General features: G+C 30.6%; 3 protein-coding genes across 4 annotated transcripts; 2 read left to right on the forward strand and 1 right to left on the reverse strand.

Annotated features, from left to right (window-relative positions):
• The first annotated feature begins 652 nt into the window (after window positions 1–652).
• LOC107069413 (uncharacterized) lies at window positions 653–11,355 on the forward strand. The gene is given in 9 exon segments (XM_089179021.1): window positions 653–781; window positions 7,554–9,208; window positions 9,379–9,669; window positions 9,671–9,936; window positions 10,017–10,132; window positions 10,214–10,351; window positions 10,497–10,701; window positions 10,776–11,000; window positions 11,085–11,355. Coding segments are annotated over 9 exon segments (3,114 nt in total). The 3' UTR covers window positions 11,174–11,355.
• Window positions 11,356–11,740: 385 nt separating this feature from the next.
• Window positions 11,741–14,504, reverse strand: Vps52 (vacuolar protein sorting 52). Of its 2 annotated transcripts, none has more exons than XM_015326783.2 (9): window positions 14,274–14,504; window positions 14,005–14,180; window positions 13,536–13,917; window positions 13,290–13,472; window positions 13,096–13,221; window positions 12,819–13,003; window positions 12,671–12,755; window positions 12,395–12,598; window positions 11,741–12,308 (listed from the first exon to the last, which is right to left on the reverse strand). In XM_015326783.2, the coding sequence occupies exons 1-9, from the start codon at window positions 14,502–14,504 to the stop codon at window positions 11,883–11,885; spliced, it is 1,998 nt and encodes a 665-aa protein (XP_015182269.1). In that variant the 3' UTR covers window positions 11,741–11,882. The 2 variants fall into 2 exon arrangements, with proteins under 2 accessions (XP_015182269.1, XP_015182270.1); XM_015326784.2 differs by having other exon boundaries at window positions 14,249–14,443.
• A 150-nt stretch (window positions 14,505–14,654) lies between these two features.
• Window positions 14,655–20,196, forward strand: LOC107069453 (uncharacterized). The gene is made up of 10 exons (XM_015326781.2): window positions 14,655–14,789; window positions 15,377–15,647; window positions 15,739–15,945; window positions 16,027–16,584; window positions 16,673–16,842; window positions 17,711–17,789; window positions 17,896–18,222; window positions 18,296–18,801; window positions 18,898–19,115; window positions 19,208–20,196. The coding sequence occupies exons 2-10, from the start codon at window positions 15,447–15,449 to the stop codon at window positions 19,471–19,473; spliced, it is 2,532 nt and encodes an 843-aa protein (XP_015182267.1). The 5' UTR covers window positions 14,655–14,789; window positions 15,377–15,446; the 3' UTR covers window positions 19,474–20,196.
• The last annotated feature ends 3,888 nt before the right edge of the window (window positions 20,197–24,084 follow it).

Below are 24,084 nucleotides of genomic sequence, written 5' to 3' on the forward strand. Positions count from 1 at the left end.
GAAGTGGGTTCCTTGGTAAACGTTCACCATTCTACCTGGCCGTCGTCTCCCACCTGGTCGACCTGAAGAACTCTTTCCTTCTCAGAGAAGTAAAACTCTCGGACGTTTTCCGATCTCTAACAGTTCTGAACTCGTCTTCGTCGATGTGCCAAATTATTAACCGAGCTTCACCGTTCTGCTCTTAAAATAGAGCCCCAAAATAAAACCGTGTGTTGCGAATTAATTAAAGACATTTTTGTTTTTGTCTTTTTATGAGATAAACAATAAAATAAAATTAAAAAAAAAAAAAAAAAAAAAAACAAGAAAATTAATATACACTTATGTTCACGAATTAATTCAATATTCATTTATTTATTTTTTTATTTTTATTAATACGATAACATGATATAATTTTTCTTTATTTTTCTTTTTCTTTAAGCTCTAAGAAAAAGTGTTTTTTTCTTTTGAATAAACAATCGTTTCTTCATCGATTAGCAGAAGTTCGAAGGTTAATAATTCAATTGATAAAAGAACAAATTAAAGTGGAACTACTTAACGTTTTTGTAAATTTAAAGTTTCACGAAAAACAAACAGAATTGGAATAGTGAATTTCATTCTTTCATATCATCTAGTGTGATTTTTCAAACAATCGATTGATAATTAATATTTCGTGATGAAGAGAACAAATCTATTGTGTATTTTGTGGACCCTATTTGTAATTAGATTAAACATCTTCGTTAATGCTGAAGCCGATCCAGCGATTTTACCTGGTGCCGATTTTGGTCATCTTCAACAGGTACAAGTTCAAATATTGTATGATAAATAACGATATATTGTTAAATATTATTCGCAGTTCACACCAAACGTATTTTAAAGGGCTCTTAATTATGATTGTTCTAATTGTCAACTTAGAAAGTTAAAAGGAAAGGCAATATAATGATGGACACTTTTATCCTTTGATATCGTTTATGGTACGATTCAGTTGCCCTAAAAGAATTACGGTATAACAATTTGTACCATTGTTTTCTGATAATTATACCTATAGGTACACTTGTATTACAATCACTGAACCATAAAACATAATTATATGGTAGACCATTCAAATTAATGCTAGTAAATTATTAACAAACTACATTAGTTATTCCGATTATTACTTTGATATTTTTTCCCCGAAGTAAGAAACATTTTTTCACATATCACATGATTAATAGACCATGTTTCCTCGATTTAAAAAAAAAAAAAAAAAAACTGAAACATTTCCTTTATTAGTTTTTTAATACTGTATTTAAAAAATATAAATATGATTGATCAAAAGTTTGTCATCAATATACTTTTATGTTAATAATGTTAGCATAGTGTTAACATAGTGTCAAAGAGAAATCTAGCAATTACAAGGAGATGCTGTGAAGTAGGAAATATGTACAGATATTGAGAAAGGCAAAGATAAATATAGTAAATAAGATAAAAAGAGAAAGAGAGAGAAAGATTTCAAGTAGAAAGGGATCAAAAGTTACTCGTTTAGTGGGTGAACAACACAGCTTCGGGCTACTTTCGTATGTTACTTTAATTTTATTTCATTGCGTCGTTGATCGCAATACTTACTTCCCGTTATTATCCACATCATAATATAACCATATAATGTATAATTAAAAATGCAAAATGAATGAAAGATCATTAATTGATTTATTAAATTAAATATTTTAAATTTAATAAGTCAATATTAATCTTGCGTAAATTAAACTTTTATATATATTATTTCTAAATAAATTGATAATTATTAATTAAGAATAATTGATTATTTAAAATTCTGAATTCTATGAAGTTTAGATTTCATTTTGTATTATAACAATCTTACTCACTTATAATAAGTATTACAATTATTCTAGTTTCGAAACGTAGCATAATTTGACATAATATCTAAATCGGGTACACAATACATACATGGATTACAATTTCCTTTCACTCTCGTATTTAGAAAAAAAAAAAAAAGAAAGAAAGAAAAGAAAAAAATATATATATCTATGAGTTAACGTGTTCAATGAGAAAAGTATTCCGTGTTAGTCAACGGAAGTATCGAGACCATCCAATCGATACAACTTCCGCTCTTCTCTTTTCTTCCTAGATGTTTAAACAAAAGTACACGTTGTATCATTTATTATTCATAACAAATGCTTTCCTATATAAAGTTATCAATGATAATTTTGTACAAATATTTAATATTCATTTATTCTTAATGTTACGAATATCTTACATCATTTACAAGTTTTGCAGAGATCATTACATCGATACGGAATAACTTTTCTCTTTTTTCTTTCTATTTTTTATTTTACATTAAATAACATCATTTAGGAAGAAATCGAAGGAAACGGTTAACGAAGCCTACTTACGTTAAATCACGCATACCTATATCAGGATCTTCAAGTAAAAGCGAAGACGGCTTTCATTTTTCTTAGAACTTGTTTAAATTTGTTACCGTAAGATTAAACTATGATAAGTGAAAAATAAAAATGGTATTATATGTAATAAATTATTCGCGTATGAAGGAGTCATTTTTAAAAAAAGATAAAAAGAAGTGAAGTAAGAAATATTAATTTCAGTAGTAACAGTAAGTGAATCATTGCAAGTAGTACTACCACGTATTTGATCGACCTTAATTATGTGAGTTGTTGGTTGGGATACTTTAATACCGTTTCGTAATAAAACATACGGTATGCATTAGAAATCGTCTTCTTCATTATTCGCCATATAGAGTTCAAATGAAAACGTGGAAACTAACTTTTCTCGTGTTGTTTGTTTTTTCTTCTTTTCTTCTTTTCTTCTTTTCTTCTTTTCTTCTTTTTCTTTTTTCTTTTTACCATTTAACGTTCTAGGTTCCTTTTTATTTGCTTTGTATTTACCATTAAGGATTTTATTACTTCATTCAGAGCGTATCCGGAATAAAATTAGAATTTAGAAAATTCTATATCATCCTTGAGTCTCTACCTCGTTTAAATTATAAATTAAATCTCAATGTGCTAGATAAATGCTAATGTTTAAACTAATTAACCAATTAGATCATTTCTATCTATCTCTATCTTTTGCTTTTTTTATTTTTCTCTTAAATTTTACGAAATTAAATTTGAAAGAAGAAAAAGTGCGTTAGGTTAAAAGAGACAAGCGATAATAAAACAACTGACTTTCTAAATTGTCCTCAAAAATCTAAGTAGAAAGTTACTTATAAAAGTTTTCTAGGAATTATTATATGCAAAATAGCCATATGTGATTTAGATTTTTTATAAACAAAAAAATAAACAAAAATTTCAATAAACAATCTGCTTGATTTCCATGTATTTCTGCGATAAAAGTGAAACTGGTAACATCACGTGTGAAAATAATCAATTGATACATATATACAGTTAATATCCGTTAAAAATCTTATATAAATATAAATAATTGTTAATTAATCGAAAAGAATGTGTAATATTACCAGAAAACACCAAGTATATGATCGGAGTACCGTCCTCTTCGAAATTCACTTTCAGACTGGCACGTTGTCATCTATCAAAACAGTTTTATAAAATGTTGTTTAGATGACTTTCCGAATGTTATGCATATGTGGAATGATAATAATATTCTTAATTAATAGAATTTAAGATTATAACGTTCATATTTTAGTATTTTTTGTATTCTAATGTAATTATTTTGACGCTCATGCACAGTGATGACTACGAGAGTCAAATTTTGCTGTAATGTAAGTAGAGTGTATTAGAGTGTTCAAATAATTGTTAATTAATCGAAAGAAATGTGTATAGTTGTTTAAAAACACCAAGTATATGATCGGAGTACCGTCATCCTCGAAATTCACCTTCAGACTGACAGGTTGTCCTCTGTTAAAATTCTTATATTAAATATTGTTTATATGACTTTCCGAACATTACGCATGTGTGCAACGGTAATAATAATTCTAATAAAGAGTATTTAAGATTATAACGTTCTAATTTTGACATTTTTTGCATTCTAATGTAATTATTTTGACGCTCATACGCAGTGATGACTACGAGTGTCAAATTTTGTTGTAATGTAAGTAGAGTACAATAATGAATTAAAATCATTGTTAAATAATATAAGTATATGATCTGTTATTATTATAATTTTATATTCTCTTTATTAGGAATATTATTACCGTTGCACGCATGCGTAACATTCGGACAGTCATTTTAACAACATTGAATAGAACTATTTTGATAAAGGATAACGTGTAGTTTGAAGGTGAATTTCGAGAAGGACTGTACTCCGAACATATATTACGTGCTTTTAAATATTAATATACATTTCTTTTAATTAATTAATAATTATTTAATATATTTTTAGTATTCTCATGCACTCTATTTATATTTATGATTATTTAAACACATTTATATTGATTTAAACTTTTCATACCTATTAATATACTTTGAATATTAAATAATTTTGATTAGATATTTTTTTAGATGAATATTTTACCATTTTGAAATCATCACTGTGCTCGAATGTTAAAATAAAATATATAATATAATTTAAACATTGAATTTCTTGAATTAAGTTTAGGTTCATTAATCATTTTGATAATCATTATTTAATGTATATCAAACATACTTTGAGTTTTATCTTACTCTCTCTTTTTCTTACAACTTAAATGGTTCTTTTCTTCATGTCGTTTCATAAAACGTGATTACTATCGGCTTAAGAAATTTCACTTCATAAAAAAAAAAAAAAGAAAAGGAAGAAAGAAAGAGAAAGAGAAAGAGAAAGAGAAAGAAGAAATGATTCCTCCGAAAATCAGCCTCTCTTTGTTCAGTAGCAACCGGGTTAGACCCAAGGCAAATAAACGGTACAATGGGTGAAGGTGAAGGATGCTACGTGCTCTCTCACTTTCTCCAGAAACCTTCGTCGCGAACAACTATGTCCAGGGTCGGATGAGATCTCGAAAAAAAACTTATTATATTATTTCGAGCAAATTGTCGTTATATCATATTATTTTTACACGGTGTATATAATGGTCATTTAATTACTGTCAAGGTCGACAATACGAAAGTAATGCCAGTGGTCATTTAACTTATGATTTCTTTTCTTTTGATTTTATTCAATAGTTTTTCTTTTTATTTTTCTTTTAATTGTTTTTTATTTTTTATTATCAATTATAAGATTATATCGAATCGATTAAAATTATCTAATGTTATCTAACTTGTAATTTCGTAATTAATCGTCACCGAGTAATGCGATAAAGTACGACTAATTCTAATTTCACGTTAATGTTGGTAAGATTTTAGCGTCAAAAAGTATTACGAAAAAGATGTAACGAGGAACTATTATAAATGGTGTAATGCATTTTCAACATAAGACCCCAATCTTCGTGAACTGTTTAAATATAATCTTTTATAGTACACAAAAGTCATATTATATTTAATCTTTTATTATATCAAATTAAAATCGGATTATTTATGTTATTAATCATTTTATATTTTGTCGTACTCGCGTTTGTAAAAATTTCTTTTATTGACTAGCAATGAGATTAGTTATAGAAAAAAAAAAGAAAAAAAAAGAAAAGAAAGTGTTCGAAGTATGATCTTTAAAACTACTTCGAAGATCACGTATGTATGCGCAACGTTACTTTGAACAGCAGACGTTATTACTACATCGTTTCACTTTCTTTTCGACCTATCCTAACGCGAGTAATTAAACTTCATAATTAGTTTTTGTATTAATCGTAGAATTATTCAAAGTCTGGTAAAATCGAAGAAATATATATATATTTTTTTATATACTATAAAAAAAGAAGAGGGAACATTTCCCATAAGTTTTTTTTTTTTTTTATTGAGAAGAAAGAAATTTCATTAGAATCGTATCATTATAAATATTATGTTAATATTATTTGTGTAAAACAAAAGAAACGTTAAACGTTTGAGAGATAATTTTTTTTTTTTTTTACTATTCAACTTTCAATATTCTCTACAAATAAATATAAGCGTAATCTTTTAAATATTTATGAAAGTGAAATGATAGACGTTCTCATACAGAGAATATATTTTATTTTTTATATTGCCTCTTGTATATTAATTCACCATCAAGCATAACTTTCACCTTTCTTATAATTAAACGCGTTTAATAGTAGAAGGAAGAAATGTCGAATTATGTATCTGTAGTAGTACTTATGCATTATTGATTAATACAGTTATGTTATCAAAACGTAACACACTTATAAATAATAATTACTATCCGTATCGTGGTACTTGGTGTGAAAAAAAAATATATTAAAAAGAAAACGTTGAGAAATTTCTTCATTTATAGAAAAATAAAATAAAATAAAATAATACAGTTTATTTAAAATCATTGAGAAAATGAAATTATTATCACGCGAGTATACGACAGCGTGTAATAAAAATGCAAAAGTGTAAAAAGAGAAGATAATATCAAATGATCCATGACGAAGAAAGTTTCTAACCATTTATGATTATTTCCTTTATTTCATTTTTCTTCCTTCATCGAGTGTTAAACTAAAACAACAAAAAATCCACTTGTTTTTTTTTTTCATATTGAATTATTCCGTTAACGAGAAATTAGCTTCCTCATCAAGAGAAGAATTCCTTTTTTAAAGAGGAACTCCTCAGTTATTCCAGGGTTAACGACAACGAAACGGAAAGTGGTAGTCTGTTGGATGACCTCCTCCGGATGAGAAGTTTCTCTTACCGATTCTAGGCAATAAGGTGAAGGAGACACCGATTGATTCCGAAGGCTGCTTGTAAAACATTTCAAGAGAAATTTCTATTGGACATTAACCCCGAAGAAAACGAATTATCAATTCGCGTGAAAGAGGGCACATTGAATTGATATTTAACGATTGATCCGATCATTGACTTTCTTCGACGACATTTACAATTATACGTTTCTGTAAATTCCTATTTATTTATTCTTAGAAAACAAGTTGATCAAAATATTTTATTAATATGTAATATTATGTACAACAAGTTCATTTTATTTTTATTTTTTAATCTAACATAATTACGAGTATTAAATATGAATATGCAATAGATACATTTCATCTCAATGATATGTTGAATTGATTTGATTGAAAATCTCATTGATATTCAATACGATACACATAATCATTACACGTTCGAAAGTTTAATCGTAAGTAATAATTAAATGTTATTCTCAAGTGATTCAATATAAAAACAAAGTGGATATTTTGTTTGATCGTTGGTCAGTAACATTCTTGGTAACTAGATCTCGTAAAACTCGTATCCCGTTCTGATGGATTCCATGGTTTTTATTGATCAGTCTATCTTCGAGTTATTGCGCCAGAATACCTTAAGTGGATTTACGAGTACGCAGTCAACACGGCTGGCTTGTTATGTGAAAGTGAGAGGTCTGAGCATCGGCGGAAGTTAATGAATGATGTCTGATTTGTCATCAAGGAAAACGTTCTCATTAAAAAAACCATTTTTTCGATTTAGATCTATGATCGTATCAAACGATATCAATTGAACGATGTCTTTAAATGATAAAATCCTATTGTCCTTGCGTATTTCATCATACGAGACAATATTTCATTACAGAATCCACTCGATTCACGTCCTCGACTCTCGGCTTCTCAGCAAGTCCAGATTCTGAGCGATGTTCAACAACATCAACAACGATTTCATCGACCAGGTCAAGACAATTCACAATCTAATGGTCCTTATGCGTCCTTAGCGAAATATAAAATTGACAGGACGAAACAACAACAAATTCAACAACTCATTCAACAGCAACAACAAGTGCAACAATTGTTACAACAGCAACAACAAAAAATCGCTCAACAATTGGGCTCTAATGGATTTAACGTTGCTCAGACGCAATATTATCAACAAGCTAACAAACAACAACAACCACAATTTCAATCGCAACAGTATAACAGTCAATATCAAAATTTACCTAACAATATACAAAATCTTCAACAGGATCTTTCTCAACCATTATTCAGTGAACAACACACGGTACAATTGCAATCGTATTTGGAGAAACAACGAGAATTGGAAGAATTACAAAAACAAAGGCAACAATTGCTCTTGGAACAACAGGAATTGAAAAGGAGACAAGAATTATTGAAATTGCAACAACTCCGTCAATTAACCTCGACGACTCCGTCACCACCACCTCCACCATTATCATCCTCGTCACCATCGACAACAGCAATTCCATTCATTAGTACAACCAGTGCACCGGTTCTTTTAACGTCTCAATCTGCTAGAAAAATTACAACATCGGAAACTGAACTTTTCTTAAAAGCAATAGCTAATCATCAAAAAAAATATTCCACGACTACCACTAGCATACCAGCAACAGTAAGACCATTGGTTACCATTAAACCAACACCCCAAGAGACTATTCGAGAAGAATCGTCCACCATTCCTGAAAATTTATCTTCTTTCATTGAAGAACAAAGAAGACAAGCAATAAAACAGGGCATACCTAGACCTGAAATCAAAATAATTTATCAAACTGAACCACCAACGAAACAAACTACTTCTAAAAGCAAACTCAACGAATCTTCGGAATCTTTAGAGAGAGAATTATTGCTTAAACAATTGAAATCGGCATTAGCCGAAACAGGTGATAATGATGATATTAGAAACGTTACTACTAGAGATTTGGTTTTACCAAATGGAAAAAAGCTTCAAGTAATACACGCACCCAATGGTTTGTCCTCGATTGTACCTACTGACAGTTCTACTTCTCTTCGAACAGCAGCACAAATCTTATCTTCTACGACAACCATCAAACCACCTAAGGTGATTTTCGAGGAATTAACAAAAGGTGTTCTTCCACCTGGTGCTGATTTTAAAATAATTCGACAAAAGAGTGATGGAAAATTGGAAGAAATTGGTAAAGCACCTATTCAAAATTTGCCAGCTAAAAAGGTGACATTTGTGGTTCTAGAGGAACAACCTGACGGTAGTTATAAGGTTCAAGGTGTCAAAGGTAATACGGATAAGGAAGGAACTGATGTAGAATCAATCGTAGAAAAGATTAAAAAAGGTGAATTAAAATTGCCACCGAGTTCTTCGAATCCAACAAAAACTACGTCTGAAGAGGAAGCCAATGAAGAAATTGCTGATTTTGTATCGACCAAAATATCATCACCATCGTCACGAACTGTTAATATTGTACCTACTACATCTAGGTCTACTACAGCAAGGTTTACAACTCCATCTTCTACTAGGTTTACTAGGTAAAAAAAATATTTTAAAATCAATAATATATTTAAAATAACACATTGTCCAGCAGATGCATTCTAAATTGAATTAGTGTCAGATTAATGTTACGTGATAAAATCGTTTTTTTGTCGTTTAAGTCTTAGTAAGAGATTTCTCTTTAGTTAAATTATATAAACATTTACAGTAAAGCAACATCTGAGTACTACCCTTACGTCACGGTATCTTCAAACTCGGCCTCAACCGGAGACAATTATGTTACATCTGCATCCAGTTTAAGCAGTCATGTCTACAACACCGTTGGTGCAACAGACATAAATTTGAAATCGAAAAGTCACAATGTACAAGCAACAACAACAAGAACGCCTATAGGAACTAAAAGTCATTTTGTTCCAACTATGGCACCAGTTAACGAAATCATTACGACATATTCACCCGTTATTAGCACTACTTTCTCATCGTCATCAACTTTTTTCTTCTCATTTTACTCCTAGACAGCATTCTGAAACTTCACCAACATCAAGATCAATAATAACTACTACTACACGATCACCTGTTAGTAGTTATAGCAAAAATCCTATTTATCAGGATGATATTGAAAGGACTACGATATCACCTATCGAATCATACGTTAATAAAAATCAAATTCACGAAAGTCTTACCACGTTGTTAAGAAAAGAAGGACTCTTTGCAATAGCCAAATATTTAAGACAATCTGGATTAGATACTGTTTTGAACGAAACTGGTTGGTTGAGATTAAATTAGAGGATTATAATTTATAAATAATTGTTTTCACATTTACATACCTTTCAATTATTTGTATAGGTCCATATACAATATTCGTACCAACGGATAAAGCATTCAGAACATTGTTAGTTCAACTTGGTGGACCAGAAAAAGCCGAACAAAAGTTCCGTGATAATCCAAGACTGTTGAGCGGGGTATGAATGAATTAATTAATGTAATATTGATAACGAAGTAAAAGAATCATTTTTCTACGTTATATTTACTTTTAAATTCAGCTTCTTCTTCATCACGTTATACCTGGAGCTTTCAGGATCGATTCTTTGCAAGATGAAATGACTGGTGTAAGCCTTGCTGGAACCCAATTGAGAGTAAATGAATATGCAATGCACGATCATGAATGGAATGATGTAAAGGTATTTAATAATATTTACATCATAAACGATGCTTTTTTTAAAACGACTAGTCATTGTGATATATTAAATTATTCATTGATTTAAAATGAATGTATATAAGAATATAAAAATCCTTGTTATTTTATATCTTTTACATCAACGCAAGCAGGTAACTACTATTAATGGAGCCAAAGTGGCACCGAATAAACGTGATATTGAGATTCCTCAAGGTATAGCTCATGCAATTGATAGAGTTATGTTTCCACTTCCTGTTGGTGATTTGGTTCAAACTTTACAAGCCGATCGTGAAAGGAGATTTACAACTTTCCTTAAAATGTTATACACTTCTGGATTAGATACTACGCTTTCAGGTAAATCAACTAATCAATTTAATCTTAATTAATTATTAGTATCATTGTTTGATCAATATAAAAAATCTTTTTAGGTCCAAAAACATTTACGGTTTTCGCACCTACGGATTCTGCTTTTACTTCTGCCGCTTCGAAAAATGGAACGCCTGTTTGGACAGAAGAAGATGGTCCAGTTGCTGCAAAAGCTATCATTTCAAGACATATCATACCTACTACTTTATATACAGCTGGTATGAGGTATTATCTTCAAAAAGATACATTGCGTGTTCAATCACCAGTTCATATTCACAAAAATGGAGGTAACTGTTATATAAATTATAATAATATTATAATATACATAAATATATTCTGTAAACTGTTTTATAATAATATTTAAATAATAGGTCGAGTACGAGTAAACGAAATAAATGTAGTGACGCACAATGTACCGGCTACAAATGGAGTTTTGCACGCCATCGATGGAGTCTTGTAAATATATTCTTTCATTTCAAATGAAACGTTTGAAAATATCGATAATATTAATATGTTTTGTATATAAAAAAAAAAAAGAAAAGAAAATAAGGATTTGAAGTAAATCATGGTATGTATAGACTAGTTCATCAATTCTCTTTAAAAGAAATTTCAATCAGAATGAAAAACAATTTCTTGCCATTTATCAACATTTGATATCTCGCGTGTAACAAATGTAGCCTATTATCAGGATCATTGTCTTTACGCGTACGTATAAAATGTAGTATATTATCAGGGGTGAATTAAAAACAATTCACCTTTTAACACGGTGCCTTTTATTTGAAAAAGTAAAAGTATTAAAGTAAAATATTTAAGCAGGTAATAAAAACAGGTATTTATCTAACGAAAATATACGATAATTGTATCGATCATTTTGGAATAAAAATTTAATTTATATTAAAAATAAATATTGATCATGATCATAAATTATTCAATATTTTAGGCACTTATTATAATTATATATACATATTATTCTATATAAATATATAATCGATAGATATAACGCATGTTTGTGCATATATCATAAAAATGTATTGATATAAGATTATTATTTTATAAATAAATGTACAGAACCTTTTTTCATTAAATTTATACATTTCTTATTGACAGTGAAATACAACACACGAATCATTTATGATTGACACTTATCAATACATAAATTTATTGCAGATCTAATAATTTGTTTTATATTTCTTAACTTCAACCATTATGTGATGTATGTTGGTAAGTTTCGTTCGAGCATTTGGTGGTAATATTTTATGAAATCTATTATAATATTGCACTAATTGAGTCATTGCACGTTGAACTAATGCATTTCCGATGACTAGATTTGGAAATGATTTTAATATCTCGTCGTTGATATTTTTTAAAGAACGTTGCCAGGTATCTGTAAAATATTGTACAAGAGCTAATGCTTTACCTTCTTGTCTTTTTAAATCTTCATCTTGATTTTTTTCTATAAAATTTTCTGATTCCTTAATTAATTGAATGATACCATCGAAATATTGATTTAATACTGCTTCGACATATTCTGAAGAACGTGCATTTAATTGTTCTCGAAAGCTTTCTGCTTCTTTAGAATTATCTCGTGTCCTTTCCTAAAAAAAAAAATAAAGAAAATATGTATTTAAATTATTATCCAAATAATATTAAAATATCAAAAATAAATGTTTGTTTTTCTTACTATAAGAACACTCAACACTAAATCATAGTTATTGATAAGAAAGATTAATTGATTAATTCTGCTTGGAAAAATAGATGCCATTCTTAATAAGAAACATTGAACAGCTTCTCTAAGTTCTGCCAATAATTGTGTTACACCTTCACAAGGAAATCCCTCGACTATACTGACCATTGCTGCACTAAATTCAGCATACCTTCTTGTTATCTAAAATAATATTATCTTAATTTATCTACTTTTTTGATTAAACAGTCATTTCTCTATTTAACATTAACTTACATAATGTGGGCCAGTCTCTTTATTAAATTTTGATGGATCACAATCTCTTATACTTTGAATATTCAATTGAAAAATGTACTCAAATCTGAAAATATATAAAATTTCGTATTATTGTTAAAAATAATTATAATGGAATGCAATTAATTACCTTGGCCATATAATTTTTGTCAAATGATCCCAATATTTATCTAACGCTGGAACTGCTCTTTTGTGACACGTTAATTGATAACGCATTACCAAATTTAAACATAAAAATAATGCTATCGTATCATAACAATCATCTACAAATGATTGCAGATTCTTCGACACAAGATTTAATGTCTTCTCCATGACCTGTAAATATAAAGCAACAAGTAGTTACAAATCATTGTCAATTGTATGCCTAATCATATACAAGAATTCGTCGTTATAAAAAATTAATTTACCTTATTAAAAATTCTCATAGCTTCATTACCATTAACTTTAAAAAATTCAGTTAAAAATAAATATTCTCTACAAGCATTATCGACAACTGCATACTGTTCACTTCTGAATAAAGCTTCGTAGTGATACTGAAAATTAAAAATAAATTATATTTATTTATATTAAAAATTGTATATAAAATAAATCTAAAACCAACCCTAATATTAGAAGCTGTAAGTGGAACAATAATAGAAGCTTCTAATTCTGTAGTAAGAACTGCATCTCTAGTGTTTATAGAAAAAACAGTTCCTCTATGTTTCAATGTAGATTTGTGAAATAAACTATGCCTTGCTGTATCTTCGATTCCCATTAAATCATCTTTAGTTGGTTTTTCTTCGAACTGAAAAAAAAGAAACACAATAAGTGTTATTTAATTTTATTTTTAAAATCAAAATTTTCTTACCTGTAATTTCATTAATTTAGACGAATACGCTTTAAAATATGAACAATATATTTTACTCATAGTATCTACATATTCTTCACAAATTTCTTCGGCCACATCATCTTTATTAACTAAAATAAATTCATAAAAAAACTTATACTTCAGCATACTATTTTGTAATATTTGATAATTTGCCATTGGTTTTCTAAACTTATAAATTTGTTCTAACAAGTAATGTCTGATTTTTGTCATAGCTTTGACTTTTAATTTTTCCAATATATCTTGTACATCTATACAAGATTTTGCCTTTGTGCTTTGTTCCCTCACAAAATTAATTTTATAGTTCAATATTTGTAACTGTGCTAAAAATTCTTTGTCCATCACAGAACAGTCCATAATTCCACTAAAATAAAACAAGATTATTAAAAACTTTTAATTATAATTGTGTATATTTTTAATAATAAGGTATTAAAGTATAATATTTATTTACCTTATAAGAGCTTCAGAGACGGTCATATCTTCGATGAATTGACTTAAAGGTCCTCGTATTGCTTGTCGATTTGATAATTGTTGGCTCATAGCGACAGACTTTCTTTGTAATGAAATTATTTCTGAACTGATACTTCCAAGATCTTTTTGAAAGCACATAAGCATTGACTCCATTTCCTATAAAAGAAAACATAGAAATAAATAAGATTTACATTAAATAAGGATACAACAAAACAAATATTTACATAATAAAATAGCATTAAATGTAACCTCCAGAATGTTATCACATGCAGTAATTTGATCATGTAAATTCGCTATATTCTGACTCTCCTTGATATAATCTTGTATAGATTTATTTTCGACCTCTTTTAATTCTTCTTCAATTTGTTCAGAATATTGGCGTAGATCCATACCAGTTTTAAGTACTTCTTGTACAACATCATCACCAAGATCTTGAGGTAATTGTACTTCGTTATCGATAATATCCATTTCATTCGACATTTTGATTAAACAGAAATAATATTTAACAATAATTATTATTCATTAAAATCTATATGTCAATTTTCAAACATGTTACTTCATTAATCAGCTGATATATGTTCACCACTAAATGAAATAATAATGCATTCAATCGTTGGTGACATCGTCGAAGATTGCAACTTGAATGTTTCTGGAGGAATTTATGACGTCATCTAGTCAAGTCAGGTCCGCCAACGCAGTCACACGTAGCTTTAAACCTTCTTTTTTTTTTCTTTCATTATTCATCAATAATACGTAAAGAATGCGGTGAGTTAGTAACGCTTATTAACATTTATATCGTTTCTTTAAACAAGTTCTTTCATTTTTCTTTTATTAATTTAATGTAACTTGTATTCTTGATAGGTTATGAAATGAATTTGTTAGATACCATTTCGTTTATATTGTTAATAACGTTCCTATAGCAACGTGTTATCAATTTTGACAGTACATCAATTCGGAGCATTTAATTTTTGATGTGTCCTATGTCCAGTAATTGCAATTTACTTATGGTGTATTTTAAAAGAAAATATTTTTAGTTTATTTATTGTTTCATTTCTGGATTAATAGGTTGCATTATAATTTTTTTTTTTTTAAAGTCATGTGTACTGTGAATTCTTGTAAATGTATTATTTATTAAAATAAATAAATATCTTTAATTTAATTAATGATTATTATCTGTAAGATTGAATTTGTAGAAACGTTTGAGTTAAACTAACTGTAAAAAAAGACTTTTATCTAACCTATAAAACAATGTGTGTTCTAATTTCAATTAGGTATACAATTATACTTATTATAATAATTATTGACATGAGTTATTGAAAGTTGAATTTTAAACATATATTTTTATGTTTTAGATAAACGAAGAAAGTTAATGAAAAGGGGAAATGCTAAAGGAATTATCCAAATGGGTGTCACAAAACCATTATGGCCCAGCATAGGCAACAGCAAAACGAATTTTTATCACTATGTGATGTTTTGTTTAATATAATTTCCCTTGTATCATATTTTTGTGACATCGTTTTTGATTTTGCAATGGTTTATACACTCGCTCATCATTCGGTAGGACCACCTACCGTTTTCCCTTTAAGTATTACTTTTATAACAACTTCTTTGCTTGCGTGCCAGGTATATAAATTAATTTAAATAATATTATATAAAAACAAAATATTCTTTTACATTATCATGTTATATGTCTGATTATGTTATTTATTTACAGATAGTTAGCATACGTTGGTATTTATGGGGTGTAAGAGGTAAATTAATAGATAACGATACAACCAGAGATAGTAACGTAAGTCCCTGCAAAAAGACTAGTAATTGGACTTTCGGTTGTGTATTATTTCTTCATACAACACAAGCCGGAGTACTTTGGAGATATTGTAAATTGTTTATTCCAGTTGATTTAGCTTACGTTAAACACGAGGTAAATTATAATTAATAAATTATTATGATATTCAGTGATACAGTTGTTTCATATTTTTACATCACATTTAAATTTATTTAGGTGCGAGAGTTGTGTGTATTGCGTCTTGTACATGCATTCTGCGAAGCTGCACCCATGTTACTATTACAACTATATTTATTATCTATTGGAATTAATGACAACTTAGGTATAGAAAATGAAAAACTAAAAAGTGGTGAAGTGAATGACAGTGAACAGTTAACTAAATTAACAGCAGTGTCAGCTGGACTATCTTTATGGAATGTTTGTTGGGCGGTAGCTAGTTTTAGTAAAAGTGCAGCACGTCTGCGCAATATAGAACGTTTGGTACTTACATGGTTGGGTGTATTAGCTCAATTATTTTGGCGCCTTGGAACAGTAAGTGCTAGAGTTGGAGCATTAGTTGTATATGCATCGCTTTATGGTGGACAATGGCTATTAATTGTAATGGCACTTCATTGGCTTACTATGTTAATGTGGTTATTGCTCACACCTGATGGACTCTTCCATGTAGGTGAGCGTCTCCCAATGACGAGAAAAAGTATTCTAGCCTCTATGTTGGCATTTATTTATATATTTGCATATGTTAATCTACATGAGACCAATCATCGCCAAAAAATGGTGAGTTAAAGTATTCAACATATTTTTATTTCTTTTTTATATATAAAAAACAAGAAATATGTCTTTTAAAAACTAAATGTTTGCATAGGTAATATTTTATACAGTAATGTTATTGGAAAACAGTTTACTTACTGGAGTATGGGCTGTAGGCATAAATAGAAGTGATCTTCATCTCCATCAACCAAATCCAGTAAATTTAATACTTACGCTTGTAGCATTATTTTTTAGTGGTATGTTCTTCATGGCAATGTATTATAGGTAAGCATTTATTATTATCCTTTATACCTTTTCTTCATTTACTTTTATAAAATTATAGAACTAAGATAAAAACTAACTTTATCATGAAACAATACATGGTCTATTTTTTTGTTCCATGATTTCTATAGAGTTTAAGACTCTCTTTACTTTTTTCTAGATATAACTCTTTCTTGGTTTGGATGGGTACAAGTTGAATGTGCAAAGGACACTGAATATTTGAGCAAAGTATTTATTACTTTATAAATTGTGATAAAAAAAAAAAAAAACTAGTCTTGTGTAATTTATATGTACGTTTTATAATTGACGAATTTGAATAATTTTATATCTTTTTTATTATATTTGTCGTTAGCTTTCTAGCTGTTTTATTTTTGTTCCTTTTTTTATTTATTTATTTCAATTAATTATGTCCAAAAAAAAATTAATTGTAATTCTTTTTTTTTTTTTTTTAAATGATGAAATTAATTTATAATACTTGTGCTCTATGTAAATTATAGAAAATCCTTATCATATAATTAATTGTTGCACTCGTCTGAATCTACCTGCATATCACAGATCAAAAAATTGTGATCTTGCTTATCCAAATGGCTTCTAATTTTGTTTATCAACTCCATCCATACTATTTTATTCATAATGCATGTACATATAGATAATCATTTTTGTTTTATGTGTATGTTGATCGTCCAAATAATCTTCACATTTTTTATAGAAATATATATATATATATTTTGTATGCATATAAATCTAAATTTTTGTGTTTTTGCTTGAAGCAGTTCATGCGCATGTATCAAACACTATGATCACTGTGATTAAAAATATAATATCAAGATTTTATTTCTAATCGTGTAAAACACTTGATCTATGTTTACAGATTTTTTCATATAAGAAAATTAACATATGAAGTTGGTGGTAGAATGACTACTTCAAATCTTGCAATTATGTCTAACCAGGTTTGTAATTTATTCAAAATGCATGTATTTTTACTAATAGAGTAACTATATTAGTATATAATTAAATTTATATATTTTTATTTTTTCTTTACTCTTGTATGTATAGGAAAATCAAGAAGAAAGGAATACAGAACATGTAAAGGAAAAAAAAATGAATAAAAATGTAGCAACGAGAAGAGTAAAGTTGAATAACAGTGGTATACCTGGTGTATTTAATTGTCGCTTTTCTAACGCAGCAGTAGTAAATCCAAATCGTAAAAAGAAAAAGCCTACTACATTTGTACCTCCACCACCTCCACAGGATCAATCTACATCTACTGTAAGTCCTACTACAGCAGGTGAAGATAATAAACAGTGGCTTAATGGAAACAATGGACATCAACAAATAATACCATTTTGGAAAAAAGCTGCGTCTTTTTCCAACGTCTTGCAGGTAAAATAATAACATTAAATAATTTATTTTATTATAATTGATAAATAATAATTAAAACGTTATTTCAAAACAGAGCGAAAATTCAAATATACAGAAAAATACAATCGAAACAGAGACGGGTAGTTCGTTAAGTGTAAATTTGATACGAGAAAAATTAAGGCAGAAGAAACAGCAACAACTTCGTGAACTTAAAGCTATACAAGAAGAGATTAAAGAAGGAAAATTATTTCCACCATTGTCAGCATCTCCATCTACATTTTCATCTTCTCCATCAGTATTAAATCAACAGCCACCGCCAAGTAAGAAGTTGCATACTTCTCCAAACACTATATTATTTACATCACCTTCGCTGGTATCCGATGGAGATGAAGGTGTCGCATTAACATCATGGCCACCAGTTAAAATGCATTGTTTATTACCACCACCACCAGTATCGCCATATCATTCTAATTCCCATTCCTCAAGTTTATGGAAAGTATCGCAAAGGGATAAAGCTAATGTTCCAGAAATTTTATTAGCGCCTAGATGTCTTCCCATACATTGTGCTCATTGGACACCTCCCAGTCATCTTAATCACAGGTAATTTATGTATTATTCATCGTTGTTATTATAATTAATATATTAAAGATATGCAGTCAATTTAATTTTATATTTATATTTAAAAATATATAAAAGCCGGAATGGGAAAGGAGAGAGTTCCAAAGATGAAAGCGAAGAAGGTGAAATTAGTGACATGGAAGGTAGTCAAGTATCATTACCTAGAAGCTATACACTTCCTCGGGAATTTAAATATTATCATTCAACTAATATGCTTAGAGATAAAGAACGATGTGGTGGTCCTAGTAAAGTACAACCATCTAGATTTTATTTACCTTCTACTTACAGTTCTGATGGTTAGTAATCTTATATACATCATCTGCATATATATATGTATTTGTTTAACTAAAAACTATTTAATATTGTATGTATATTATCTTATTTTTAGGAGATGTAGATAGTGCAGATAATGAGGAGGAAACAGACTCTGAATTACAAATTGTTATAAAGGAAGGTCACAATTGTAGTTCTGATAGAACACAGCAACGAAAATATGCACAAAAAGATAATGACGGAACAGACTTATCTAGCAATAATTGTGATGCTTCTAATGAGATTGCGATATCTAATAATTCTCATCATAATAATTTATATGGTATTCTAAGACCAAATCAACTTTTCAAAGCTAGGGTTAAACATGAAACAAAATTATAAAATGTGTCTCTTAAGCGAATAAATAATTGAAGTAATTTCGATCAAAGAAAAGATTTGATAAAAAAAATTAATTATTTTTAGAATTAATCAATGACAATATTTTAATATTATTATTTTAAAATGATCTAAAATCAATTTAAAGATTTTCAATTATTGACAGTTTATTTATATAAAAATATTATAATAGATTTCTAATAAAATAGTCAATAATTGAATAATTTAAACAATTTTTAATTTTGTTTTTGTTAACATTTTTATGATATCAATTGTATTTTATCGCAAGAAATAAATAGACAAAAAATTTTTTTATATATAACCATGAACACGTGTGAGTTAATTTAAATTTCCCGGGTTAATGACTTACAAAAATGTCAACAATAACAACAAGTGGCGCCAACAGTTAAAAAGAAACAAACAGTTGTGGCGTCTCGCATGTAGCGGTACGACCGAAGGTCGCGCCCTCTGAGGTTACTAGAAGGCTAGGGAACCACGCTAACAAGTAGTGGTCACTAGACTAGAACAGTCTGTACGTAGCCGTTGAGAAGTGTACAAGAAAGAAAAGCAAGTCGCATCCTTTAAATAAAAATCATAAAATAAAATTCAGTCTAATATTATCTTTACTATAGAGAAACCCTCTACAGTAAATTGGTGCCGAAACCCGGGAACGTCCGCGTAAAAAATAAAAAAATAATACAAAAAACTAAAATAAAAAAAAATAATAAAGAGAATAAAAAATGGCGCAACCAACCAGCGAAGCCGACGTGAACCGTGCCGATATTTACACAAAGGAAATCAACGCCTGTGAGTTTAGAAATGTAACGCTTCCAGCTTTTTGGAAAGAGGAACCAAATTTATGGTTCGTAATTTTGGAAAAGGAATTCGCGGCATACAACATTAAATCGGATGATGTAAAGGTTTCAGCGGTGGTAAGGAATTTGGATACCACGCTGGTAAAAGAGGTATACGACATCTTAACATCTCCCCCCGAGCAATGTACGTACACACATTTAAAAGAAGCATTAATACACAGACTAACTAAATCCGACGAACAACGGCTAAGGCGATTATTAATGGGTGATAAGATCCTAGAGAGAGAGCGTCAGCCGAAAACGGCCGCAATTTCGGAAGAAGCGCCAATACGAAGTGTCGCTCAAACAATAACAAATCGCGAGGTAGCAGAATTGAGGCGGGAAATCGCGCAACTAACAGAGAAGATAGAAAAATTGATGCGCGGCAGAAGAAAGTACCGAAGTTTTCGCGGAAGATCCCGAAGTCGAAGCCGATCGTCAAGCACTCACCGAAACAAGGACGGCCTATGTTACTACCACTGGAAATTCGCAGAACGATCGTGGAAGTGCAGATCCCCGTGCAAGTGGACAGGCCCGGATAAAAGAAAGCATTCGAAAAACTAGTGCAAGTGTCTCAAATAGAGGCGGTTGACGACGCGACGAAAAACCTGCGCCTCATGGTAAATGATAGGAAAACAGGAGCATGTTTTCTAATAGACACTGGTGCAGACGTCTCAGTGATTCCACGTACTTCGTTAAATGAAACCAAAGACAATACGTGTAAGTTATATGCGGCAAATGGTGCAGAAATAGAGACATTCGGAAAAAAAACCTTTAAACTTAAATCTTGGACTTCGTCGAGATTTTTCATGGAGATTCATTATAGCGAATGTTTCTAAGGCAATAATAGGCGCCGATTTCTTACATTTTTATAATTTACTACCAGATTTAAGAAACAAAAAATTGTTGGACGGCAATACATTGCTTTCTAGGAAAGCAGAATTAGTAAATATTGATGTTCCAACCATTTTGACCATTAATTGTAATAGTCCTTATTTAGAATTTTTTAGGGAGTACGCAGATTTAACTAAACCAACTTCAAGGAAACCTATCAGCCACACGGTGAAACATTATATAATCACAAAAGGTCCTCCGATAGCAGAGAGAGCAAGAAGACTAAATCCGGAAAAACTACGAATCGCACAAGCCGAATTTCAGCAACTAGTCAACGAAGGAATCTGTCGCCCGTCCAAGAGTCAGTGGGCGAGCCCTCTGCATATGGTACCAAAGAAAAATGGCGAATGGAGGCCATGTGGAGATTATAGGCGATTAAATAGCGTTACGGTACCAGACAGGTACCCCATTCCACATGTACACGACGTCACGCAACAACTTCGTGACTGTAATATATTTTCTACAATAGATTTGTCTAGAGCATATCACCAAATTCCGTTGGCTGAGGAAGATATAGAAAAAACAGCGGTAATTACACCTTTTGGTTTGTTCGAGTACACAGTGATGCCTTTCGGTTTATGTAACGCGGCGCAAACATTCCAAAGGTTTATGAATATAGTATTAAGCAAATTAGATTTCTGTGCCTGTTACATAGATGATATAATTGTAGCGTCTAAAAATAAGGAATCCCATGAAAAACATCTGCGTGTAATATTTGATAGACTTAGGCAATATGGACTAACAATAAATATTTCAAAGTGCAATTTTTTTCAAAATAGCGTAAACTACTTAGGTTATAAGATAGATAATAAGGGTATAGCGCCGTTGGATGAGCGAGTCCACGCTATACAAAACTATACCAAATCAAAGACTGTTTCAGATATGCGACGTTTCCTTGGGGTAGTAAATTTTTATAGGAGGTTCTTACCAAAGGCTGCAGAATGGCTTGATCCACTTAACAAATATATGATAGGTGCCAAGAAGCACGACAAAAGACTGATAGAATGGAATCAAGCAGCGGAAGAAGCTTTTAAAAAAGCCAAAGAAGCAATTGCCACAGCAACGTTATTGGCATACCCAAAAGAGAAAGCAGTATTAAAATTAAAGACTGATGCTTCCGATAACGCAATTGGAGCAGTGTTAGAACAATTCTGCGATAACAAATGGGAACCACTAGGATATTTCTCAAGGAAACTAGAAAAAGCGCAAATTAGATATAGTGTGTATGGTAGGGAATTATTAGCTATCTATAAAAGTTTAAAGTTTTTCAGATATTTGGTCGAAGGAAGAGAATTAATCTAATTAATCTTCCTAAAGGAAGATATAAAAGCTTCAGCTGCGGAATTGGTATATGGTGAAAACATCAGACTACCAGGAGAATTTTTCCTCAGCGAAGAACTATTACAAGATCCACACATATTCTTAGAAAAATTAAGACAACATATAAGGCAAATCAGACCGATACCCACAGCGCACCATATCAAAAAGAAACATTTTATTCAGGATAGGTTGTATACATGTACGCACATATTTTTAAGGGTCGACGCTGTAAAAAACCATTAGAAGCGCCTTACGAAGGTCCATACGAAATTATACAAAGAATTACAGATAATATTTTCAAAATTAACTATAAAGGAAAACATATCAGTGTATCTATAGAAAGACTAAAACCAGCGTTCGTCGAAAAAGATTGCAATACCAATTCGTATGTACCAATTAAAACTTATTAAGTAGGATAGAGATAGTGCAATATTTTTATATATCTTTATATATTTTTATATTTTTATATACTTGTAAATATCTATAATTTTAAGTTTCGCATTTTATGTAATAAAAAAAATGCTCCGAAGGGAGTAATGTAGCGGTACGACCGAAGGTCGCACCCTCTAAAGTTACTAGAAGGCTAGGGAACCACGCTAACAAGTAGTGGTCACTAGACTAGAACAGTCTGTACATAGCCGTTGAGAAGTGTACAAGAAAGAAAAGCAAGTCGCATCCTTTAAATAAAAATCATAAAATAAAATTCAGTCTAATATTATCTTTAGTATAGAGAAACCCTCTACACGCACCAGCACGGTGCTGACACCTCTCGGTCGTCAGCACTAGCGTCCTTATGCACCACGTGATGCGGCTCTGCTGGGGTGCACTGGTCTGCCAGTGGCATCTCCGCCCTGGCCTCGCGGCTTGACCACTACGCAGGGGCATCCGATTGGCCTGATCACGTATATGATTGGTCAAGGCTGCAACGTGATCGCTGCGACCGTTGCCCTCTCTACTTCCGGATGCCTGGATCGCCGTGGGGGTTCATTCAGTGCTGTCAGATCGTGGGTAAATCTTACCCTCTCCCTGTGCCACTGGGATTGCACACAATGAAAGTTTTCCATGTCCGTGTGTTTGGGATTTCGAGGAAAGCCGAGTGTAACCGAAGTTGGCGGTTGGCTACGAAGTGGCACACTATGAAAGCGACTCGTGTCGTCCGAACACATGAACACATGCATTCACTCCAGCGATCCCATTCGTACGATAATTATCGTACGCGTACGATAATTTGAGGCTCTGTACGATCCAAAATCGTGGCGTACGATCCATTTGGAATTTCGAAAACTTGATGACCTTTTTTTTTATTTTTTTTTAGTCAACAAATTTTCCAAAGGTGCACTCCCACCCCAACCCTCACTCCCACCACCACTCCCCCTACCACTCCCACCATCACTCCCACTCCGATCACCACCACGATCTCCCGTCGAACGATCGTTTTCATCGTTTTCATGATAGGGTTTGGGAACTTGATGAGTAAAAAAAAAAAACTTTTTTTGACTTTTTCAAAATTCTTTCCAAGATTTGTCGGATTTCAAATTTTCCCGGGGCG

Source organism: Polistes dominula, unplaced genomic scaffold (genome assembly GCF_049000335.1).
Source record: "Polistes dominula isolate Pdom_NZ unplaced genomic scaffold, Pdom_raw_medaka contig_37, whole genome shotgun sequence".
In the NCBI taxonomy this organism is placed as follows: domain Eukaryota; kingdom Metazoa; phylum Arthropoda; class Insecta; order Hymenoptera; family Vespidae; genus Polistes; species Polistes dominula.

Coding starts and splice junctions, on each gene's coding strand:
- Vps52 (XM_015326783.2), bottom strand. CDS start 14,504: ATGTCGAATGAAATGGATATTATCGATAACGAAGTACAATTACCTCAA. Junction 13,918..14,004: donor GTCTCTGAAGCTCTTATAAG/GTAAATAAATAT, acceptor GTTTTATTTTAG/TGGAATTATGGACTGTTCTG. Junction 12,599..12,670: donor AAGAGACTGGCCCACATTAT/GTAAGTTAATGT, acceptor ATATTATTTTAG/ATAACAAGAAGGTATGCTGA.
- LOC107069453 (XM_015326781.2), top strand. CDS start 15,447: ATGGCCCAGCATAGGCAACAGCAAAACGAATTTTTATCACTATGTGAT. Junction 16,585..16,672: donor CCAATCATCGCCAAAAAATG/GTGAGTTAAAGT, acceptor ATGTTTGCATAG/GTAATATTTTATACAGTAAT. Junction 16,843..17,710: donor TTCATGGCAATGTATTATAG/GTAAGCATTTAT, acceptor CTATGTTTACAG/ATTTTTTCATATAAGAAAAT.